At 36.5% G+C, this 24,122-nt stretch overlaps 1 protein-coding gene across 4 annotated transcripts in view; it reads right to left on the bottom strand.

Annotated features, from left to right (window-relative positions):
* The window catches only part of LOC131030360 (sister chromatid cohesion protein SCC2), a 210,478-nt gene that overhangs the window by 103,640 nt on the left and 82,716 nt on the right, over positions 1-24,122 (bottom strand). For all 4 annotated transcript variants that reach the window (XM_057961149.2, XM_057961148.2, XM_057961150.2 and 1 more), the window contains 3 exons: positions 23,290-23,583; positions 23,010-23,166; positions 22,610-22,775 (listed from right to left, as the gene is read on the bottom strand). In XM_057961149.2, coding sequence (XP_057817132.2) covers positions 22,610-22,775; positions 23,010-23,166; positions 23,290-23,583 — 617 coding nt within the window. The remainder of the gene's footprint in view (positions 1-22,609; positions 22,776-23,009; positions 23,167-23,289; positions 23,584-24,122) is intronic.

Here is a 24,122-nt window from a genome sequence, read left to right on the forward strand (position 1 = left end):
AAACATGAAGCCTTAAGTTAGGAAATCAGATCTTGGATTAAAGAAAATTGAGGCTGCGAATGGCTAAGTGCTTGGAGATTTTTCTTTTTTTACTTCACTTTCATACTTAGCCACAAAAATGGATTTTCACATGTAAACTCTTCAACCTAAGGACATTTATGATTGTAATCCAAAAAGGCCAAGTTCTATAACTCCAAAATTCTCATTCCATTTAGTCAACAAAATGATTTTTCTCACTAAAAATTTGAATAAGTCCACAAAAATTACTTCCAACGAATCTGGAAAACTCAGAAAAATGCAATAAATCTGCATTTTAAAACCAACTTCACCTTCGAATGAATGGGAATAAGGCTAGAAGATCTCAAGAAAACTCAGAAAAAATTGATGAATCTGCCTTCTACCAGCTACTTCCACTCCAAAAATCTGCGGACACTTGACAAGAATGAAGCTAATAAATCAGAATTCCTCAAGAAGCTCGCCCAAACTGCAAGAGATATCCTTGCAACACCAAAATTTTCTTCCAAATGACCTTCAATCTTCGAAATACTTCTCAGTATTTTCCTTAGCTTGCTCAGAAAGTTCGAACTTCTTGGTGTGAGAATGAAGAAATAAAGAATGTATTTGTAATGAAGTTGGTTTCACACAAATACCATCCAACTCATGTTTCTAAATTCAACTTAAACCTTGGGAAAGTTTCTAATTCAATTTCGAGTTGTGCTGTCATCTCTTTGAGTTCGAAAATCTTACTCTTGTGCAAGTTTCTAAATTGTTTTGCCACTTCATATTCAAACTAGGCATATAGATTGGCATCTTCCAAAAGGTTTCTAATTTGGAACTCAGTCTAAAAATTGCCTCAATCTGCAAATATCCTCTTTCCAATTTTGATTCATAGTTCAAACTCGAGTTTCCATTTTGATTTCCCAGCTCATTGATCTTCGAATATCTCTTTTTCAACTTTCTAAATTAGTTAGCAGTTCGAATTCTAGGAAGATTTGATGACATCACTCGCATTTTAACTCAATTTTGAACTTCTTGTTGACTTTCTTTGACTTCCAAGAATAGGGCGGAATTTTTAGACTTCAACTTGATGCTTGGGCGGAGTTTTCATCTTCCAACTTGATGCTTGGGCGGAGTTTGGAGGTGCCTCTATCATCATGTTAGGGTTTTGTTTGCCTTAAACTTCTTTCATTTCATCCATAGGGCGGACTTTTGAAGCATCCCCAAGGCAGAGTTTTAGCCTCTCTCCATGCCGGACTTTTCTCATGCTACCTCCATCATCAAGCTTGGGCGGAGTTTGAAGAGATCACCAAGGGGGCGGACTTTTGAAGGTTGACCTCTACAACTTCATGGAGGGCGGACTTTTGGATGACCTCTTCAAGGCGGACTTTGAAGACACCTCAACCAAGGTGGAGTTTTGGAAGGACATCAAGGAGGGCGGACTTTTGGAGACACCTCTTCAAGGCGGACTTTGGAAGGTTGGCCACTTTATGCATGGCGAACTTTGAAGACACCTCTTCTCAAGCATGGCGGACTTTCTTCACTTCACCATGAGAGCGGACTTTTGGTAGACATCTTCAAGGCGGACTTTGATGACCTCTAGGCAAAGCAGAGTTTTATACTTCCACCAAGGCGGACTTTGAGCATCTCTCCATGGCAGACTTTGAAGCTATCATCCTATAGGGCGGAGTTTTAGTCTACCTCCAAGGCGGACTTTTATGACATCTACACCAAGCATGGCGAACTTCGATGCCTCCTCAACTTGACCTTGCTTGGAGGGCGGAGTTTTGGAAGGCCTCAAGCATGGCGGACTTTGAAGAAACCTCCATCACTAGCACCTTGGGCGGAGTTTTCATCACCTACCATAACACTCAACATCATTCATTAGCGAAACTTAGAAAAATTTGAAAATTTTCAAAATTTCACAATTTTACCAATTTTAACCAGATTAACTTGAAATTTTAAATCCACACTCAGGCAAACCATCTGAAGCATCATGGCCCCTAAAATATAGGAAACTAGCTTTTTAGGTCAAGACTTGGAAATTCTTGATTGCGATCGAAGCAGGTCAGTGGTATCAGTGCAAACCCTAGGTCCCCACTCCGAAAAAGCAAAAAGCAGGCATCCCTAAAAATAGGGAAAACTTTCTAAAAATAGCCATATTGGGGATTGGGCGAAAAATGCCAAAAAAGAAAAACTTTCTAAAAACTAGGAAAAAGCAAACTTTCTAAAAATAGAAAGTTATTCAAATTCGTCCAAATCAATTGTGATCTTCGTCCTTAGGCCCTTCTGGGCACTTTGACGGTATCCGAACCCTGTTATCACTTGGCTTGCAAAAACTAACTTTCAATCTCTAGGACTCGAACCATTCAAAACTGAGGAAGGCTAGGCAAAACTGAAGCGGAAGGCCACGAGCACTAACAAAAACCCTAGAAAGCAGGAAAAGAGAGGGTCCCCATTTGCAATTTGGTGATGTGTGAAAAAAGGTCACAACAAGTGCTTCTTAAGGTATTGATCCGTCACCCTAGGAATGAGTTCTAAGATCAGAAGAAGGAATTCGCTGCTCAGTTGAGGATATTTCACTGAGTGAATGATTGAATTCGCTAAGTATATCTGTTCTGCTAATGATAGATAAAATTCGCTTGTGTTGTTGAGTTGATTCTTTCACTTCATATATATATCAAGATGAGGCACCTCTTCACAAGAGGTCGCTCCTTTAGGTAATGAACCAATTTGCAAATAATATAACAACTCAAGGTGGCGCATATCGGCCCTATATGCATTTACAAGTTACATTGCTCATTATAGGGTCAGCCCTATTTACAAGTTATATTTTAATTTTGCACAATTAATGTTACTAAGGCCGATAGGCCAATTAGTCACCCATATGCTAGGTCGGCCCTAGAAGGAATCCGACCTAGCGACAAACATCAACAATATTGAAGGAGATGATCGAGGAAGGTGATTATAGCCTTTCCCATGTCTGCAAATAGCTGGAATCCTTGCAGATATACATGTTCGTGGCCCATAACGCATAACAGAACTTGCGCCTTCCAATGCAAGTGATATCGATTGATCTTATCTAGTGAAAGTCCTTTGTTGATTTTTGAATAAGTTGTAGTAGATATCTTTTAGTTCCAGGGAATGCATAGTGGCAGCCAAAAGACAAATTCAGAAGACTATTGACGCATGTATGCAAACAGAATTATTATTTCATGCTTTTTCTGATATTTACACATAACAGTATTTTCTGTAGTTAATCTTTTGGGCCTAATTTTCAAATATTGCATATCTAAGGAGTTTCATAAGTGTATTGCATTGCAAATTTCCTGTTCAACTAGTTGGGTATTTTTCAATAGTGAAGAAATGATATCCTTTTTCACACATCAATGATCTTGGACCAATTTCACAATGCGTAGTTTTTCACAAAGATGATCTAAAACCAAGATATCACCACTTACCAATTTATCCTAAAGATGTTTGGAAAACTACATTTAAGACCAAGAAGAGACTGTACTAATGGATGCTTATGCCAAAACGAACAACTTTCATGTGCCTCATGAACATTATCCTATTACTTTTCACCAAATCCTTCATCATTGTCTTCACAAATGACATCCTCATCTCCAACAATATTTGGGAGGAAATGTGAAGCATGTCTCTTTGTCTTGGACACGCTACGGCAACACAAGTTACAAGCCAACTACAGCAAGTATAGCTTCTACACAATATGAATCCAATATCTAGGCTACATGATTGATCACAGTGCATCCATGTAGACATAAAGAAAATCAAGGTGATCTAACATTGAGCAATTCCACACATCACTAAATTGCACAACTTTCTAAGACAGATTTCTAATGCATGTTTGTTCCCGAATTCACACACATCACTGGTCACTAATTCAAACCATCTGTCTCCCCGTGAAAATCTGTGGATAAATGATATAATAGGCAATTGGAAAAATTAAGGGACAAAACCGTAGTAAAGAGAAGTAATCCCCATGGGAACATGATGCGATTCATTAAGACAATTAACAATTTGCTAAAGGCAACCCATAATTAAGAAAGCAACATTTGAAGAGACACCACCTTTCAAGCATCATATCCCTTCGGCGATTGAGAAGGGTATAAAACGGATAGACAAGTTAGTGAAGGAAGGGGCATGGAAAACAACTGAGATAAATATACCTTCGGTTTATAATATCAACTATCATCAAGCATCAATAATCGATGGTAAGTTCCATCTTCAAAAAACAAGGCTAAGGACAGTGATCAGAAATCAGACTCAGCACCGTGAGATCAGCAGAGATATTAATTGACCAGATTCTCCTCAGTTTGATTTAGTCCTATTATAAGCAGTATCTAACAATCTGAATCATTGTGCATTGTGTGTGTATATATATTTACCTTGCATTAATTGTCAATATCTATTTCTTGTACATGTATATATGTATGCCAAAAACTGCATGTCTTGTTTAATACATCTGCATGTAAACCCCCATTATGTATGGAAGGAAGGAGGTGTATGGAAGAGGGGATTGCAATCTAGTTAGGGACCCCGAGTGAATGTCCATGTTGCCTGCCACCGGGGCCAAGAGGGCCAAAGTTCCGCTCTTGGGCTTTAGATAGGACAATCAAGAAACCCCAATACGATCCACCCTCTGACCTGCAGTGACGGCTATTAACCTTACGCAATTAAGTATGGATAGGGAAAGTGTTGTTAAATATGGATCGAAGAATAATGACAGCAATTCTGGAAGACTGATTGCCGTGAGTTCTTGATCGTCTCCATCATTGAATCCGGTTTAAATACAAGAGGAAAGGTTGCCTCCGTAGGGACATGTCCATACGTGGGGGAAAGTGTTGTTAAATATGGATCGAAGAATAATGACAGCAATTCTGGAAGACTGATTGCCGTGAGTTCTTGATCGTCTCCATCATTGAATCCGGTTTAAATACAAGAGGAAAGGTTGCCTACGTAGGGACATGTCCATACGTGGCAGTTGCCACGTATGGACATGTCCCTACGGAGGCAACCGTTCATAACAATTAGTTTGTTTATGTTTGATTTCCAAACTGTATGCTCTGTTAATATATCACTCTCCAGATAATAACCGATTTACCATTAGTTAGATTCATGAGGGCTATATCTTAACACTCCCTCTTAGCAGGAGTGGATCTAAGTAATTTTCTAGGGAGCATATTCTGTCATGACTTCCGACACAATTCGGGACAACATTTAATATAGTCTTGTCATGACAATAAACTCAATATCATGATATCCGGCTTAGTCCGGGACAATCACTTAAGAAGTCAATCATGAGATGATCACATACTTTAGGATCAAGATATCCGGCACAGTCCGGGACAACAACTTAATGTAGTCAATCTTGACACTTGGTCAACTATTGTCAAGATCATCACCTTGAAATAGTAACCTTAAACATAAGAAGATCGTCATCTTCTTGAACACAGTTAGAATATTGCAATATACATTTTATTTATTTATTCATGAACAAATTACACATGGTAGGAATTTCATCCTAATAATCTCAATTATAATCTAGTCATACCAAGTTTACTTCTGAAGTATTCTATCTTCAATCTTGCAAGTGGCTTGGTGAAGACATCAGCATTTTGTTCTTCAGTACTGATGTACACTAGTTTTATGACGTTTCGATCTACCATATCTCTTATGTAGTGATAAGGGATCTCAATATGTTTGGATCGATTGTGAAAAACTAGATTTACTGAGAGCTTGATACAGCTCTGATTATCACAGTGAATTATTGTTGAATTCAGAGTTTTTCCAAATAATCCAAATAATAACTTTCTTAGCCATACCGCTTCACGAGCTCCCATGGAGGCTGCCATATATTCTGCTTCGATGGAGCTTTGTGCAACTGCTGACTGTTTTCTACTGAACCTAGATATCATAGCAGAACCAAGACTAAAGCAACACCCTGTAGTACTTTTACGGTCAGTGGTACTTTCGGCCCAATCAGAATCAGAATATCCTTCAAGTTGAATCTCAACATTTTCATACTTTAAGCCAAGTCCGATTGTGCCTCGTAAATATCTTAGAATGTGTTTAGCAGCCATTAGATGTATCTTCTTAGGTTCACACATGAAGTGACTTAATACATTTGTAGCATAGCAGATATCAGGACGAGTATTTACCAAATACATGAGTGAACCGACAATTTGTCTGTAGAGTGTGGGATATGTAGGTTCTGAATCTTCTGCCTCAATTTTCAGCTTGTGCAAATTAGTTTCCATTGGTATAGCTAATGGCTTACACTCCATCATCCCAAATCTAGTTAGAATATCTGTGGTGTACTTTCCTTGATTTAGGAAGATGTAGTTTTTCTTCTGCCATACTTCTAATCCCAGAAAATAATGTAGAAGCCCTAGATCCTTCATATCGAATTCTGCTGCCAGATCTTGCTTACATTTCTCAATGAGATTATCCTCTCCTGTTATCAAAAGATCATCCACGTAAAGGACCAATATAATCATATTGCCATTTGAAGCCTTGAAGTAGATGTTGGGATCTGCTAGGTTCTTGGAGTACCCTAGTTTGGAGAGATAGTTCTCTATCCTTGCATACCAGGCCCTAGGTGCTTGTTTTAACCCATAGAGAGCTTTCTTTAGTTTACAAACATAGCAATTTTTATCACGTATGGTGAATCCTTCTGGTTGTTCTATATATACTTCTTCTTCAATTGAACCATTTAGGAAGGCAGTCTTTACGTCCATTTGGTGAATTTTCCATCCTTTGGATGCTGCAATTGCAATGATTGTTCTTACTGACATATACCAGGCAACTAGGGCAAATGTCTCTTCATAATCAATTCCTGCTTTCTGAGAGAATCCCCTGGCCACAAAGCGAGCTTTATGTTTTTCAATGCTGCCATCAGATGCATATTTGATCTTGAATAACCACTTGGATGAGACAACTGATTTGTCTTTTGGTCTAGGCACTATATCCCAAACATCATTCTTTAGTATAGATTGATATTCTTCAACCATAGCATCTTTCCAAGCCTGTTTTGATAAGGCTTCTCTGACATTTGTTGGTTCAGAATTTGTGAGTTCGGTTAGAAGTGCAGCATAACATTTTAGAGTTCTTGTTCTCTTATTTTCTTTGGAAATTTCATTTGGTTCTACATTATTCTCTTCAATCATTTTCCTTGCCCATAGAGGTCTTTTCTTGTTATTGAATGTTTCAATATTTTCATCAACAAGAGGTTCAGAAGCTCTTATGATGTCCTCCCTCTCAGTGTCTGAAGGTTTGGAATTTTCTATGATATTCTCCCTCTTAATCTCAGTTATGTGATCTTCTTCTTCTTTAGTAATGTTATCATCCTCAGGTTCTTTGAGTGTAGTGTTTTCTTAAAACTTTAAATCTCTACTTATCTCAATAGATTTTTTCCCTGGAATGTAAATGCGATATCCTTTAGTATTTTCACTATAGCCAATGAAGATACCTCTTTTTCCGGATGGTTCTAGTTTTGTCCTCTTTTCTTTAGGAACATGTATATATATGGGACAGCCAAATATCCTTAAATGACTTAAGTCTGGTTTGTTCCCTGTAAAAGCTTCTTCAGGAGTTATCTTTTCTAGAACTGAGCGCAGACATCTGTTTTGAATGTAGACTGCTTGTATTTGAAGCTTCTGCCCAGAATGAAGTGTGTAAGTTTTGGTCATGCATCATGGCTTTTGCTGCTTCAATTATGGTTCTGTTCTTTCTTTCTGCTACTCCATTCTGTTGTGGATTATATGGTATAGTATACTCCCTCTTAATCCCAACAGAATTACAAAAGTCTTTGAAGTTGTCAGATGTATATTCTCCCCCATTGTCGGATCTTAACACCTTAATTTTCTTCCCTGACTGGTTTTCTACTAGTGCCTTGAATTCTTTGAACTTAGATAGTACTTCATTTGAGTCTTTGCACTTTAGAAAATATATCCATGTTTTTCGAGAGTAGTCATCAACAAAGATTATGTAGTATAAGGATCCAGTTAGGGATGGTGTTGACATGGGACTGCATAGGTCTAAGTGAATTAGTTCTAAAATAACTTTTGATTTGTGCTCGCTTGAGGGAAAAGAAACTTTCACATTCTTTCCCAAGGCACATCCTTTGCAAATGCCTATGTGTTCAGATTTTAGTTGGGGCAGTCCTGAAGTAATCTTCTTTATGTTGGATAGAGCACTATATCTTAGGTGTCCTAATCTTTTGTGCCATAATTCATTATTATTTGAAACTTCAAGATTTAGTGCTTCCTTTTGATCACTGCATAGTTTGTATAGGCTACCATCTCTTGAACCTACTGTTATGGCATTTTTGATATTTGTATTTTTAGGCCAGAGTAGAACTTTATCTTCATTGAAGGTAACCCGATATCCTTGATCAGCTAGGCCTGAGATTGAGACTAGATTTCTTTTTATTCCAGGTACAAATAGAACATCCTTTAATTGTAGAGATACTCCATTTCTTAGTTTGATAGTACAGGTCCCAATTCCTTTCACAGGATATGTGGAGTTATCTCCAATAGTAACATCTTCACTTGAGTGCCCGTTAAGTGTTTCAAACTGATTTCTGAATCCAGTTATAAGCCTTGATGCTCCACTGTCTACGATCCAAGCGTTTTTATTTGTATTTATTTCGCTTGATAGGGCTAAGAAGAAAAGTGAGTTTTCTCCTTTGACTTCGGCTAGACTAGCTTGTGTTTTCTTCCTTTCTGGACAATTCCTGTGAGTGTGCCCATATTTGTCACATTTGTAACACTGAATTTTAGACATATCTCTTTTCTAATGGTTTTTATTTCCTCTCTTCCGTTTGGAGAACTTTTTCTTTGTGTTGAAGGTATTTGTATTAAGTGCTTGGATTTCTCCTTCTTTATTTGTCCCTAATCCTCTTGAGATTAGTCGAGATTCCTCTTGAATGCACTCATTCTTAAGTTGTTCAAATTTGGGTAAGGGGGGTGTTCTGCTAATACATTGAATGTAGGATTCCCATGAAATTGGTAATCCTCTTAGGGCTATGAGAGAGATTTCTTGATCATCTACCTCATTTCCAATAGTTTGTAATTGGTCTTTTACTTCAAATATCCTTGAAAAGTATGTAGATATTGTATCATCTTTATTCATCTTTATGTTTAAAAGTTGTTGTTTCAAGGTTAACATTCTGCTCGCATTGTTAACTTCATATGTATTTTTAATGGTTTTAAATACTTCATATGCTTTCGGCAGTCTGGCTATAGATGGAAGAATATGATCTTTGACTGAGTCAATAATTATTTTCTTTGCTTTATTATTACGCCTTTTCCAGGTAGATTTCTCTGGTTCATCATTTGGCATGTCTTGATTTTCTTCTATGTAAGACTCTAATTCTAGTTCTTCAAAAATGGCAATGATTCGTATCTTCCAAGAAACGAAGTTGGAGGCTCCTTCGAGTCTATCTTCCACTCTCATATTACTTGACATTTTGAATATTTTCTTAGTCGGATATATCCTCTGCGTATATAGCCTCTGTGTTGATTTGTTATTTACTTCCGATAAATGCTTATGAGTAATATGGCTGTCTAATTTATTCTCTTAATATGCTGGCTCTGATACCATGTTGTTAAATATGGATCGAAGAATAACGACAGCGATTCTGGAAGACTGATTGCCGTGAGTTATTGATCGTCTCCATCATTGAATCCGGTTTAAATACAAGAGGAAAGGTTGCCTACGTAGGGACATGGACGGAGGCAACCGTTCATAACAATTAGTTTGTTTATGTTTAATTTCCAAACTGTATGCTCTGTTAATATATCACTCTCCAGATAATAACCGATTTACCATTAGTTAGATTCATGAGGGCTATATCTTAACAGAAAGCAAGTAAAAGCACCCGACTAGGTAGGGAACTCAAGTGGATGTCCATATTGCCTACCACCGAGACCAAGAGGGCCAAAGTTCTGCTCTTGGGCTTAGTGTGGGAGTTTTAAGCGGGCCTATCATACTACTTCTCCCACACCCTAATGTGTTTGAAATGATGCTATTACTATTATATGAGTATCATGTGTTATGAGCTAACCCTAATAATGAATATATGTGTGTGTGTGTGTGTATGTTTTTTATATTATTGTTACAGGATTCTAATCCAGGATCACCCTATTCAAAGAGATATTTTACTTGGTAACATGTAACCCTAACTCTAATATGTTGATTTTGTGATTCATAGGCAAATTATAGAACAGATCATAAAGGGGGCATTACAACTTTTGAGGATCTCTATTATCAACTCTCCAAAGCATTTGTTTTGGCAATGCTTAACATTGGGCACCTCTTTGAGATTCATACTGATGTATCTAACTATGCATTCAGCACAATACTCACTCAATAAGCGCATTTAGTGGCCTAATATTCAAAGACATTGAAAAACACAAAGCAACACTTCTCTACCCCTAAGAATGAATTGTATGCCATTCTACAATTTGTCAAGTAATGTTGATACTACCTTCTAGGTAAGGAGACAATCATTCATTTCAATCATAATCCACTTCAATTCTAGACACACAAAGCAGGCTAACGAATGCATGCCACATGAAATGGATGGCATATAAACAACAACTCCATCTTGTGATCAAGCACAGAAAGGGGAAAATTAAAAAGCAGCAAATTGCCTTAGCAAACCTCCAATTCATATGCTAATCATGATGTTGGACTCCTGCAGAAACAACTTTGACCACTAGGAGCCTGAAGAACCTCTACCTGACATAGTTGAATTTTGCACAAACCTTTGTTGAGCTCGTGCAAGGTAAACAAGCTGACGAATTTCATCCATGCACAAGCTTCTTTTCAAGCTCAAAAAAATTTCTGTTGCAGATGGTTAACCTTGCCAATGACTCATCTAGGAGGCAAATTAAGCCAAGACATTGTTGGAAATATTGTCATTGATGTCAATGGCATATTAATGAAGATTTCTATCATTAATGTTAAAGGAAGAACAAGGAGATTGTAAGATGTTGCCATTGATGTCAAGAAGCAAAAGGTTGTCATTAATGTCACTAATTGATTATCAAAAGATGCTTGATTTTACAAGTCACACTATTGTTTTAGTATGAGAGAAATTAAGTAATGGTCTTTGGTGTCAATGCCTTAAAGAGTTGCCCTCTCCTTTAATTTGAACTTACTAAGTAGTCAATATTCGAGATATTGGAGATGGAAGTGTGGCTATTGCTGAAAAGGCAGAACAGAAACAGATCTGTATGTACGTAAGTGTGTGACAAAACAGATAGGATATGTGCATTCTTTGTGTCGTGTTGAGCTTTCCAGATCTGTATGTATATGCAAAATGTTTCAATCTTTATAGTAGAGAAGAGTAGAAATATTGCAAAGCAATTTCTGAATTGGTCCAGGGCAGTGTACATTGAATCTGAGCAGAGAATCAAGTTAAAGCAGGATATGTGAAAGGATTAACGTAAAGGTAAAGAGGCAGCAACAAAGAAAAATACAATGAAAGTATTAAATTCATTGTTAATCAAGAAGGGAAGTGATTATGTTTAATCACAAAGGCAGTGATTAGAAACGAATAAAGATAAACCATGGATAAATTATAATTATAAAAAGGAATCCATCTATTTAGCAATCAACAACAGCAATTTCATATTAAGATATTTCGCATTAAACAAAAAAGAATTTCCCTAAAGTGACGCTGTATTATAATCCATAGAAGACAAAATTTATTTTGTCTTATTCAAAGGGAAAAGACAAAATCTACTTTGTCTTATTCAAAGGGAAAAGACAAAATCTACTTTGTCTTATTCAAAGACAAAGACAAAGGCAAAGTCAAAGCGGTGATTTGAAATTAAAATTAAAAACAAAAACAAATCCTATTGAGGCAGCGCTTAATGAAAAGGTATTGGTTATTTTAAATAGTCATTATAACAAGCAGCAATTTGAATAAAGTTTAATTTGTTTTGAATAAGGATGACTCTTTGGAAAGAATTCACACCTCTTATGAAAGGGTATAAGAAAGATATAAATAAAGTATGAAAATCATTTGTCGAAGAGTGCGATGTGTGTAATAAAAAAATAATATCATTCAGCAGATCAGAATTATTAAGAAGATCTAATAAAGGCAAGATATTATTTTGAAGAAGAATAAATATAATATTATTTCACAGCAGAGCAAAGTTAGTTACAAGCAGATTTTCTCATGGAATAAAAAGCAATGCAAATGTGTATCATTCATATTTAAGCAGATGTAAAGCAGGGTCTAGGAAGGAGATAGAAGCATGAAGATCTTTAAGAGTGAGTGTGTGAATGATAAGAAGAAAGATCAAGTAAATACACCAAGGGCAGCCATACATGAGAAGTTATTACAGATCTAAAAGGGGGACATAAGAAATATTATAGAAGGTCTAAAAGCAGATTTTAAAGAAGAGATTTGTGACAGTATTGTGGGAAAATTATGGTCTGATTTATATCAGATTTGAAGGTTACATAAAAGAGCTTCATTATAGTGAATTAGTGAAGAAAATATTGTGGCACACTTATGGCAGATTTGAAGAGCAACTAGAGAGGAAGATTGATAGCATAGATTGGGAAGGATAAGTTGATCCATCATCCGTTGATTAAGCAACATTAGTAACGTGGAAATTTGGATGAGGGGTTGGTGCCTCTAGTGGGTTCATACCTACTAATTTGTAAAACAAGTTTTGCATATATAAGGAAGCTATTTTACCATGGTTTTCTCCCCTAAGGGTTTCCACATATATCCTATGTTCCACTTGGGATACATGGTAGCTAGATTTTACGTGAATGTTTATATGAAATGAATATGCATTGGGATTGAGTTAGGTGCATTTGTTATTAAGTTCTAAAAGTAAAAATTTGACGTTATACTAATTTGCCCCCCCTCTCAGTATAACAGTGTTCTCAACAGACATTTAGACACTTCAATGTTCTCAAAATTTAGAAATGCTACAACATTTCTAATGCAACATTGAGAGCCACATCAAGCCTTGTATTCCTTGTTGCATTGCTAACCCCACAATCAAAAGCTCAAGCAACACACACCTCTTGTGCTTCCAAAAATATCCTAAGAATCTATCAACAAGGATTTTATGAGACTTGTGTGATGAAACACTACCATGACTCAATATTTGTTGTAGTGGAAAAGTTTTTAAACTTGGCATTGATTATAAGAAAAGCATCACAATGCAAGAACCATGCACCTCTTCTTCAATCATGTTTGGCTACATTTCAAGCTATCTTCATTCATTCTGCCTAATTGTGACCCAAGATTCAACAACGAATTTTTAGCAATCCTTGTGGGAAAGATTGGATACACAATAGGATCAATCTACAACCTTTCATATGAAAATAAATGGTCAAAGAAAGGTAGTAAATTGCACAATTCAACACCTTTTACACATCAACATATCCTTCAACACACCACCACATTTGGAGTAACGTAAACAATAAGGCAAACTAGAAAGAGCACAAAATCTCTACAACACATTTAGAGTGTTCACCAATAGGTTCGGCAAATTCTCTTATGTCAATAGCATACAAAGAGTGTCAAGATCCCATTGTACACCTTAATCCTTCAAGGTTACTGATAAGGTTTGGTTGCATCTTCAAAAGGAATGCTTAAAGTGCCTGTATTGGAAGACGGAGGCTCTATGCTCTACTTCATACACTATTTTGCACACAACTAAAGAAAATTATTTTGTTCTATCTCTTGAAATACTTGGGTTCGCACCCAATGTTCAATGTGGAACTATTTAAGTAATAATGTCCTCTTCTTGAGCAAGCATCAACTCAACATCCGTAACACTTGGATCCTAAGCAGTTATACACTGTCTTATCAGACTCAATCATTCCAATGACCACAACTAGCATGGCCAAGGCCAAGGCTCAAGCATCCTTACCACTTGGATCCTAAGCAGTTATACACTGTCTTATCAGACTAGATCATTCTGATGACCACAACTAGCATGGCCAAGGCTCACATCATTTGTTCAAAGTGGCCAAGGTAGGGTAGCATGCAAATCAAGCAAAGTGGTACAGCCGTCACCAGTTCAATGTTCACTTTTCATAGCTCATCACAGATATGTTATTGGACTTTTTCATCTCCTTTTATCATCAAGAAATCATATTAATTTTTATTTTTATTTTCAATTTTTTGCAAGGGACTTCTATTAACCAAACATAAACATATATGTGGGCAAAAAGTCCATAACAATTCTAATATAACAAGTCAATTCGTCAAAGCTAAAATATCAACCATATAAACACAATGTGGTATTTTGTAATGTCCCCTTCTCAGTTTTAAACTGATGGATGGAGTCTTAGCCTATTTTGGAAACTCGTAGGCTAACCAAAGACTAAATTAGGGTTTTTGTCTTCAGGAAGGTTTTTGGAGAGGTGTTTGTAGGAGTTCTACAATTTGCTCTCTAGATTCTTTCTGGGTTTTTCGTGAGCTTCAGGATGGTATGACATGCATTCCAATCAGAGAAGATTTTTGTATTTACTATTTTTAGTAAATTGTGACAGGCTGACGATTGTTTGCTTTCTATGATTTTTCTGGGTTTTTTGAGAGCTCCAGTATGGTTTGATATGCAAATTCTTCGGAGATGATTTCCGGACATTATTTTTAGTAAGTCATGATTGCTGCTCAGAATGTGCTGAAAATGACTTTTGACACACTATTTTTAGCAATATGCTATTTATAGTAAGTACTATTTTTAGCAGTGCTATTTTTGGCAGGGGTTCTACAACTCAGCTCAGTGGCTATGTCTGGCAGTGTTATTTTGGCAGGATCCTGTGTTTGAACTGAGATGACTATTTTCTACAATGCAGTTCAATGCCTGGCCTCAGCTCATTTTGGCAGTATTCAGTTTTTATAAGCAAAAGTATTTTTTAATACTTTATCATTTCCCATGGCCTAGGCATAATTGGTGTTGTGACTTCAAGGGGTCGCCATGGTGTTTTTAATTAAATTATAAATTAAGGCAAGTTGGAATATTTTCTAAGTAAGATTGCCTAAGTTATATTATTATTTATAAGTCATTGTTGAGCACTCACTTTACACATTATGGCAATTTTAATAAGGTGACTCTGCTATGATCTTGGACGACTTAGAGAAGGGAAATATTATTTTTATCCTAAGTCTTTTTGGCGAAATATTCCACCTTCATATTGAGACACCAAAGTACATTTTCATCAATATTATTTATGAGTCTTATATCTATCAAAAATGGCGATTTATGGTGAATATGACTTGGGCAAACTTGTGTAAAGGAAATAAAATGAAATGCAATGCCTAATGAATGTGAAATGTAATGGCATTTGGTTTGGGCACATTTGGAGAGCATTTGAATTTGAATTTTGCCTGGCAGAAGCTATAAATAAGGGCCTTGGGCTCTCTTTTTGGTATCTATGAAGAAATTATAACGAAGTGCTGCCAAAATTTGGAATGAAGCTTCGGGGAATGCATACCTCCTAGCTGCCGCTTGATTTCTTGCTTGCAATACAACAACTAGTCGAGCTTATGACCTCTCTTCATTCAGAGGAGTGGATTCGAGAACAATGTTGCAGAATTTTGTGTCAGTTTCAGATGTTTGGTGTGTTTTCTTGAGTGTTCATGTTGCTAGTCGCAGTGTGTGCTGAAGGTGTTTTTTGCTCGTGGCGCCTTGTGTGTTTGACGTGTGGTTCTGGGTATCGGCTTCATCTCTTCCTATGCCTTGGGCGATAAAGTTCACCATTTGTGGATCTTGAAAAGCTGATTTGGATTTTATGTAACAAGTTGAACTTCCCAGCTGAGTCGTCCCCTTTCTTTGGCTGTCTCGAGTTGTGTGCTGATTGTTTGTGGTGTTCGCGGTGCAGGTTTGAGGTTCTATTTGTGTTGTCTATGTTATATCTCTCATTTGCTTTTGATTTGTTGGAATTCGAAGTTGATTTGGGGAAGTTGTGAACATTTTAGTGTGTACGTAGCTTGCTGGTCTGCGTATTTTCAGTGTGTTATTGTTAATTTCAGAATTTGAAGTTGGTTGTAGAGCTTTCTTGGTGTGCCTTGGGGTTTTGGTGTTGGGAGTTGATTTTGGGGTAAGTTCATTGGTGTGGAAAGAAGAAACTTGGTTATTATTTGCAACTATTGGTTCTCAATTCTTACTTCCATGCTTCATATTGTAATGTTGGTAGTAGTACTAACAGCAGTTCCTATTGTTCTTTCTTGTCCCACTGCATAAGTGGAAGAGGTTGGCCATGCCGCCTATCTTTGAATAGTGATTTCTCTTAGTTGTAATCCATATCATGCATTGTAAGCTGGTTAGTAGTACTAACAGCCATTTTATTGGATTATTGTTTTAAGTCCCACTGCATAAGTGGAAGAGGTTGGCCTTGCCGCCTATCTTGGATATTGTAATACTGTCCTCCCGTTGCATAAGCGGTAGAGTTGATTTGAATTTCATTTCTAGTCCTCCTGCTAAACAAGCGGTTGAGTGATTGCATTCTTCAGTTCTTTGGCTTGTCCTTGGCTGGTTTACCGCCAAGTGATTGTATTGTTTTCATTATCCCACTATATAAGCGGAAGGGGCTGGTTTGCCGCCTGAAGATTGTAATCATTTTCAGTTATTGGCATCTAAGGATCCCCTCGTCACTGTATGCTCTCACCCTCCCAGATTGGGCTCTCAGTGATCAGAAAGTGGAGGGTTACTTTCAGCAGCATTTGGTTTTCATTTCCTAAACATAACAAGTGTTGTGTTGAATGTAATTGTGCGAAAAAAATTGGAAAAAATTAAGGTGGATATTACATATTTTAAGGTATTTGACTTATTTTTAAAAATTGAATTACATTGAATGCATTGTTCAATGACTAGAACACGAAATTTATCATTATAATACTAGAATGCTATATTTATCAAAAATTCTCAAATATTCTATTTTACACCAAATATCAAGTAATACTTATCTCATTTCAACCACAAAAGCAGCCACTCTCACCCCAAATAGATCTCAACAGCTTAGGCCCTCTTAGCTATGGTGCACTCTAGGAGGAACCTGTAATCAAACCCAGCATATGGCCATGCACCACACCAGTGTCCATGCATCAGAGCCCTAGCTAAGACAATCCTAAATATACATTGTACCCTGAGTTGTACACACATTACAAACCAGTTCTCCTATGTACATAGCCCACCAAACAACATTCCTTGAGTGATCTCCATGTGATTTGTAGGTCTCAGTAAAATCTTTATATATTATTTAAAGAGCTGAGATCTAAATCATTACACCTGTACTTAAGAATTAAATTAATTATATTCCCTTGTTTATCTCTTGGGACTATTCTATCTCAAAAAACACTTATTTATATTACCTTTTTCCAAAGGTTATTAAAGAGAAATGACATAATTTCCTTTAACCCCTTATTAAAATTACGGGCTTTTACACGACTTTCATTTTTACCTCACTTTTAACAAAAGAGCAAAAATAACAATAACCTTAACTCCCTTTGTAATTCCAAAGGTTCATTCACATGAAAAACTAAGATTATTTTTCGTTTTGGGGAAAAGACACAGAGAAATGGTCGCCATCACCTCTCAAGAAAGGTCAAATGATCAAAGTGTAGTTGCACAAACCATTGGAACCATTGTGCACACAAAGTCTTTTCTGCTCTTCTTTACATTTTTTGCAACTAATGCATACTCTTCTTGTCATCACACAACACCACACATTACAGTATACTTTGTTCATTACACATTCCAACACATAATTAAGCATAATCCCATGCAAGAAACCTAGTTAATTAGTAGTTCTATACATGGATGCATTCCAGCCATGTAATAGAATGCCAACCATTAAAGAGCACAACCAACAAGACATCTGGAATTGGACAGTTCAAAACAGATCATTACAACTTCCATTTCTATTTCAAATGCAATGTATTATATTTATGCATGCACATTTCACATTAAGGTTGTTGAATGGTGGATATTCTAGGATCATAGACAAACCAATTAAATGTGCTTCCCATTTCTAGTCATTGGAATCCTTATTCCTAGTTGCAATCGATATAAAGAGCCATTGCATCCTACTCATTTCTATTTATGAATAGGAGTACCACATATTTTCTGCAGTCTTTTACTTCAATTGTGTGATTGATTTACTGCGTCTTATTTTCCTTTTGCATAAACTATAAACCCCATCCTTCCCAGGAGACTTGTGTCCCCTAGTGTACGGATCAATAGTGCTCGTCACAGTGCCCTAGTGTAAAATGGCATGAAAGAATTAAGGAATATTTTTTGATAAAATCGATTTAAATATTGGCACGGACAGCAACATTCTGGAAGGAAATCAGCAATCCTGGCAATCTTGGAGAAACATTAGCATTTCTCCAATCCTTATATCTCTTGTAAACTTCTTATCAGCACTTGAGCAAAAAAACACTGTACTTAATAACATATATAATAAAATTCTTTAGGAAGTTTCCAACTTCTTAACCTGGTAGTTAGACATTCAACATAAGCTTCTCTGGCCCCAACTATTAGCAATCATAGAGAATACTTCTCCCAGAGGTTTAAACTGTTCTTTAATTCAGTAGGGGCTAACGATTTATAGATGGATAGGATCCAACAGACAACAAACACTCATATAGATTGTAGGAGATTCTCAATGTTGTTTTGTCCATTTCTAAGACAGTTGATGGGATGCTTTAGGAAGAAAAGCGTTTAATCGTCTAAAGGAAAAACGAATTACTCTGTCTTGGCCAACCCCCTTTGCATGATAACTAATGAAGATTAATGTTGATACAAGTACATATTAATTGCCCAAAATAATAGTGTGCAAGTGTAAGGAATACACAACATTTATTATGATTGATGAGTCTAATGTAGGCAGCAATCATGTTTAAAAGAAACAGAGATAGAAATCATTATAAGGCAGGAACTGTAATACAACATTTGACTTCATGGGAAAGAGTGCTATGCAGCAAGTATAATACAGTATTGGACTATTAAGAAGAGGTGTGATCTTACTGGGAGCGATTTTATTATGATCACCAAGCAATGCAATTTTAGTGTATTTATCAATAGCTGCATTTAATTATAATTAGTAATGCTACTTTATAAGGTGCGGTTTAAGTTAAGGAAAGGCATGCAATAAGAAGATGTCTCATCAATGCTCAAAGGGTATGACCCTTGATGTAAAGATATATAAAGATTACAAATGAAGGAATCCAAGGAAAACACATCGGCAGAAAACATCAAGCATTGATAAAAGATACATCATCAGGAATAATCGAAATCACTAAGGAGTCATTTCCAGGAGACCAAGTCCTCAAACAATAATCAAACTGAAACAACATCGAGTTAGATTAATAACATCATCAAGATATCAGTGAAGAACACAAGGCACCCGCAGTTCGAACATAATACATTAAGATTGAAAATCAAGAAGAAAAGAATAAATCAGAGAGAAAACAAGAGAACTGCAATCTCACTGTTAAGGGATTAGACAGCATTGTTGTGCTGATCAGTATTTTGGTATGAAGTATAACGCAGGGCATTCTAATTGACTGAGTTGATATTTATCTTCCGTTGATAGAAAGTAGAATATTAAATAAATAACACCTTGCTATTGATATGAATATTTCTGCATATTGTTATTGTTACTATGGTTTGCTTATGCATAATAGAGAATACTTAAGTATATGAAGTGTGATTGATTGTCTGAAATCCACCTTGCGAGAGGAAGGGCCTGAGGTGTAAGAGAAGGGTGGCGAGAGGGCTCGTAAGTAGGCCATCCTAGGAGGACCACAGAGAAACGAGAATCGCCCAAAATCACTGAGTTTGGGCGATTCTTAAGTCGAGTTGCCCTCCCTGAGTTTGCCAGGCTCTGACTCAAACTCAGACGAGTCCAGAGGGTCAAACTCATCAAAATCGCCCAAAATCGCGAGTCCCGACAGCTGGGCTCGGCCGGTGTTGGGCATAATGAAAGTAAAACAAAAAATAAAATTTAAAAGGTTTTTTTTATGATGTTTTTTCTTGGTTTATTATGCTATGCCCCTAAAAGTGAACTTCATTTCATTCATTTGGCAAAATAGGAGAAAAGTGAGTTGTGAAGAGAAACAAGGGTTCATTGAAGAAAAACCAACAAGGAGGAAGCTCAATATTTCATCCATTCATCACATTGGGGCTGCAGACAGTGACACAGATATTCCTATTGTTGGTGAGGGTGGCATGGTGTCATGAGGAGAGGCTATGGCTGCCGAGTCATCCAGGACCTACCTTAGACGCCTTCGTAGGGGGTCGGGGCCTGGGGATGTAGGCTCCTCTGAGCCATAGGCTTGTAGTTGTTTTTTCTTTTGGTATTTGTATGGAACATTTTGATTTGATCATATGATGACATGGATTTTTTATTCCATGAGTTTTGTAATATTGTATACATTTGACAATATTTATATATCTATGTTTGTTATTTCCTTCAACTACAATTTGCGTTTATGCTTATGTGATTGATGTATACTTGTGTATGTAATCAAATTAGCTTCTATTTGATGATGTTATTGTGTCTTTAAGGTGTATTTAATAAAGGGTGCATGAAACAAGTTTTAAATCCTTAAAAATCTCTAAATTTCTTGATTTTTTCACTTTGCCAAGTCTAGCCAAGTTTCGACTCCGAGTCTCGAGTCCCAAGACGAGTAGGGCTCGCCAAGTCGGGTCCGAGTCTCGTTTCTTTGATTGCGGCCTAGGACAAAGTCAAGTAAAGTAACCCCTTCCAACCTCCCCCCAACTCCACAACATGGCAATTGTCTTCCGAAAGATGAGATATGAATGGGGAAAGCAAGTACAAACCGCCAAGAAAGCAAGAGGGTTGTTGTAGACATCCACTCTTGAGCTTGGTGTAGAAATGGCATCAGGCAGACCCATCATGTCTCTTCCTCCAAACCCTGATATGCTTGCATTATTGATAATCTATGAACATGATGTAATTGCCTAACCCTTATGATTAAACATATATATATATATATATATATATATATATATCTGTGTGTGTGTGTATTTGCATATGTTGTTCATGTTGTGATTGCAGGAATTCAATCCAAGATCACATCATTAAAGAGATATTTATTTGGTAAGACGTAACCCTAACCCTAATTTGTTGCAATTGTGATTTTAGGGCAAAATAGGAAGGGGACATTACATGCTAGAATAAGAACCTTCTACCATGATGAAAGACTTTATGAATGCATATAAAAATCATAATTTTGATAAAAGAATGGGTGTTACTGGAGCATATTTTCACTCCTCTCATCCTAATGCCACTCTCCATACCAAAAAAGAAGTTGCAACCATAACTACATTTTATTATGCATGTCGACTGTAAATAGGCTACGAGTACACAACTGTGCCAAAAAAAGAGTCTATGATCAAAGAAATTTCAACCTTTTTGGTGAAATTTGTAAGACTTGACTTAAAGTTTCAAACAAATGCCAAATCATAAAAAAAATTGCTTGCTTTGGACGTTTAAGTGTGCCTACAATTAAGTACCAACCCTGTCGAAGGAGGGTCTGAAAATAATAAGGTATTCTACTAAATAAATTATTTCCCATATTGAAGAAAATTAATAAAGCAATTTTGGAAAAAAAATGGAAAGGATTGTACTATGATCACTGGGGATAGGCCTGAAAACCAAACCTAGATAACAAAAGGCGTGTAAATGCATTTCAAAGTCCATGTATTCTCAAATTGTTCCCATCAACTTGGGCTTTCAGCTAGATCTTAAACACGTAAAAGACCACATAAACTTCTCCAGGTCTGTGCATAATTAACAATTTATTTACATAGAAAAACTTCCTCTTCAAAACAAAACTTCTGTACCTTCACACAACCTTATCAAATTAAGTAAGCCAGAAAACTTCTAGAACATAAACCACTCTTCATTTGTATCAGAATTGTATACAGCCTCACGTTGCACATTTAAAAATGAAAACTTTGCCATCCAACTTGATGAATGCACATTTCAGATTCAACTAATCAGAACTACAATATCCACTTGAATTGGATAACAAATTTATGTTAGACCAAGGTTGTTTTGAGCATGGCCACAGGTGCAAGACATTTTAGCGATTGAGGCTGAGCCCATTGAAAAATATCAATGTTGTGGTCTAGACTCTACCTTTCATATACATGTGGGTGATGTAGGCCATCAGGCATCGACTCTTCCTATATAAAATAAGAAATAAGAGTATAGATAAGAGGTTAATTATCCAATTCCACCTATATTGAGCACACTTGTGCTTGGTGCCCAAAATTGCACTAAATTATCGCACATGTAATACTTTCAAACTGAGCACATGAATATACATGAAAGGCACTAAAATTAGACATCCAGCTACAACTCAAAAATATGAAGCTCAATATGCACCTAATTATCATACACAACACAAAAAATCAGGGACATCAAAAAAATAATAGGCACCAACTTTAGACATGCAACTATAACTCAATATGCAAATTTCAACTGGAAAAAATATACACTATGAACACATCCAACCGAAAGGAAATGAAAGCTAGAAAAGAGGGGCATAGGATAAAAGATAGGTACTTGCTTTATACATGCATCTACAACAAATAGAAAAGAATATCGAGCAATCAGCTGCCTCAAATCTCGTTCAAGTTCTTCCACAAAATTCGGCGGTGGCCTTCGGAGGAAAGGTAGCACTGCATCAATAACAAATACAATACTCTGAAGCAGCTGAGCAATGGTTCGATTATCTGCCTGAATATTCACACAAGGAAAGCTTGATGAAAATAACATTACAATTATGGAAAAAACATGACAAAACGATTACGCAACTAGAATGTGTCAAGAAATGTCGAAAGCCATGCGGATTCTCTGATTTTCTTCAGTATTCCAATTTGGTTTTCCAAAAAAAAAGAAATGCAATAGATTGGGGAGAGATGTATATAGTTATTAATTTGTCATAGAATGGATAAACGAGTAAATACATGCCTGTGTTTTAAGATAAGGCTGAAGAGTGACCACAAATCGTGATGGATCAGATGCAGGTGCACATAAGGTTGGATCCACAATGCAAAAAGCATGCAAGGCCAGTACATATGGAAGTGCCTGGATTTCACATTCAGCAGTATTTGTTTCTTCTGCCTGTAAAAGCATGTACTACCAATCCATTCAACAACAGGGAAAAAAATCTCATTTTACAGAGAAACAATAACCAAAACCACATTGATAAAATAACTACAGAAGCCATTTCTGTCAGTCTGATACCTTCAGAATACTTTCTAGCAAACACTTGCACATTAGTTCACAGCGATTTCGAACAGCTGCCTGCGATACTGCACTTGTTCCAGAATTTTTGGACACACAGAAGTCCAATGCCATTGTGCGTCTAATAATAGTAACTAATGGCTGATTGTTGTTCAACATAATAAGTACATTAACTAGTTGTTGTGTTCGCTCTGCTATTTCAAGTGGGACAATACTTCCATCTCCAACAAAACCGGTCTGACTGCTGGAAGGTTCTTCAAACCACAACTCATAGAAAGTCTTACAAACAAGATCCTACATACACAATGTCAAAGTGCACTGATAAGTTCTGAAGAAATATAGAAGGGCTGTGTTAAAAGAAAACCTCACCTGATCTTTTTCCTATTTCTTCAAAGGGATTTTCTAAACTAACTATAACTGTTGCAAGCATCACACAGAAAATTTTAAATAATGAAGAAGTGGGAATACAAACTTACAAAACAATCCTTTACAAAACCCAATATGGATGGGCAAAGACACAAACATTGTTTCAGTTAAACATCCCTTTACGAAAGAAAATTGGAATGGATAAATTAACATACAATTGCTTTAATTCAAAAAATTCATTCAGATATACAAAGGGCTTTTCTAAACTAAACTATAACTGTTTCAAGCATCACACAGAATATTTTAAATAATGAAGTGGAAATGCAAGCCTTACAAAACAATCCTTTACAAAGTAAGACGGGTGGACAAAGACACAAACATTGTTCCAGTTGTTAGACCGCAGTTAGTAATGTCCTTTTACAAAAGCAGATTGGAATAAATAAGTTGGCATACAATTGCTTTAATTC

This window comes from Cryptomeria japonica, chromosome 2 (genome assembly GCF_030272615.1).
Source record: "Cryptomeria japonica chromosome 2, Sugi_1.0, whole genome shotgun sequence".
Lineage (NCBI taxonomy): Eukaryota > Viridiplantae > Streptophyta > Pinopsida > Cupressales > Cupressaceae > Cryptomeria > Cryptomeria japonica.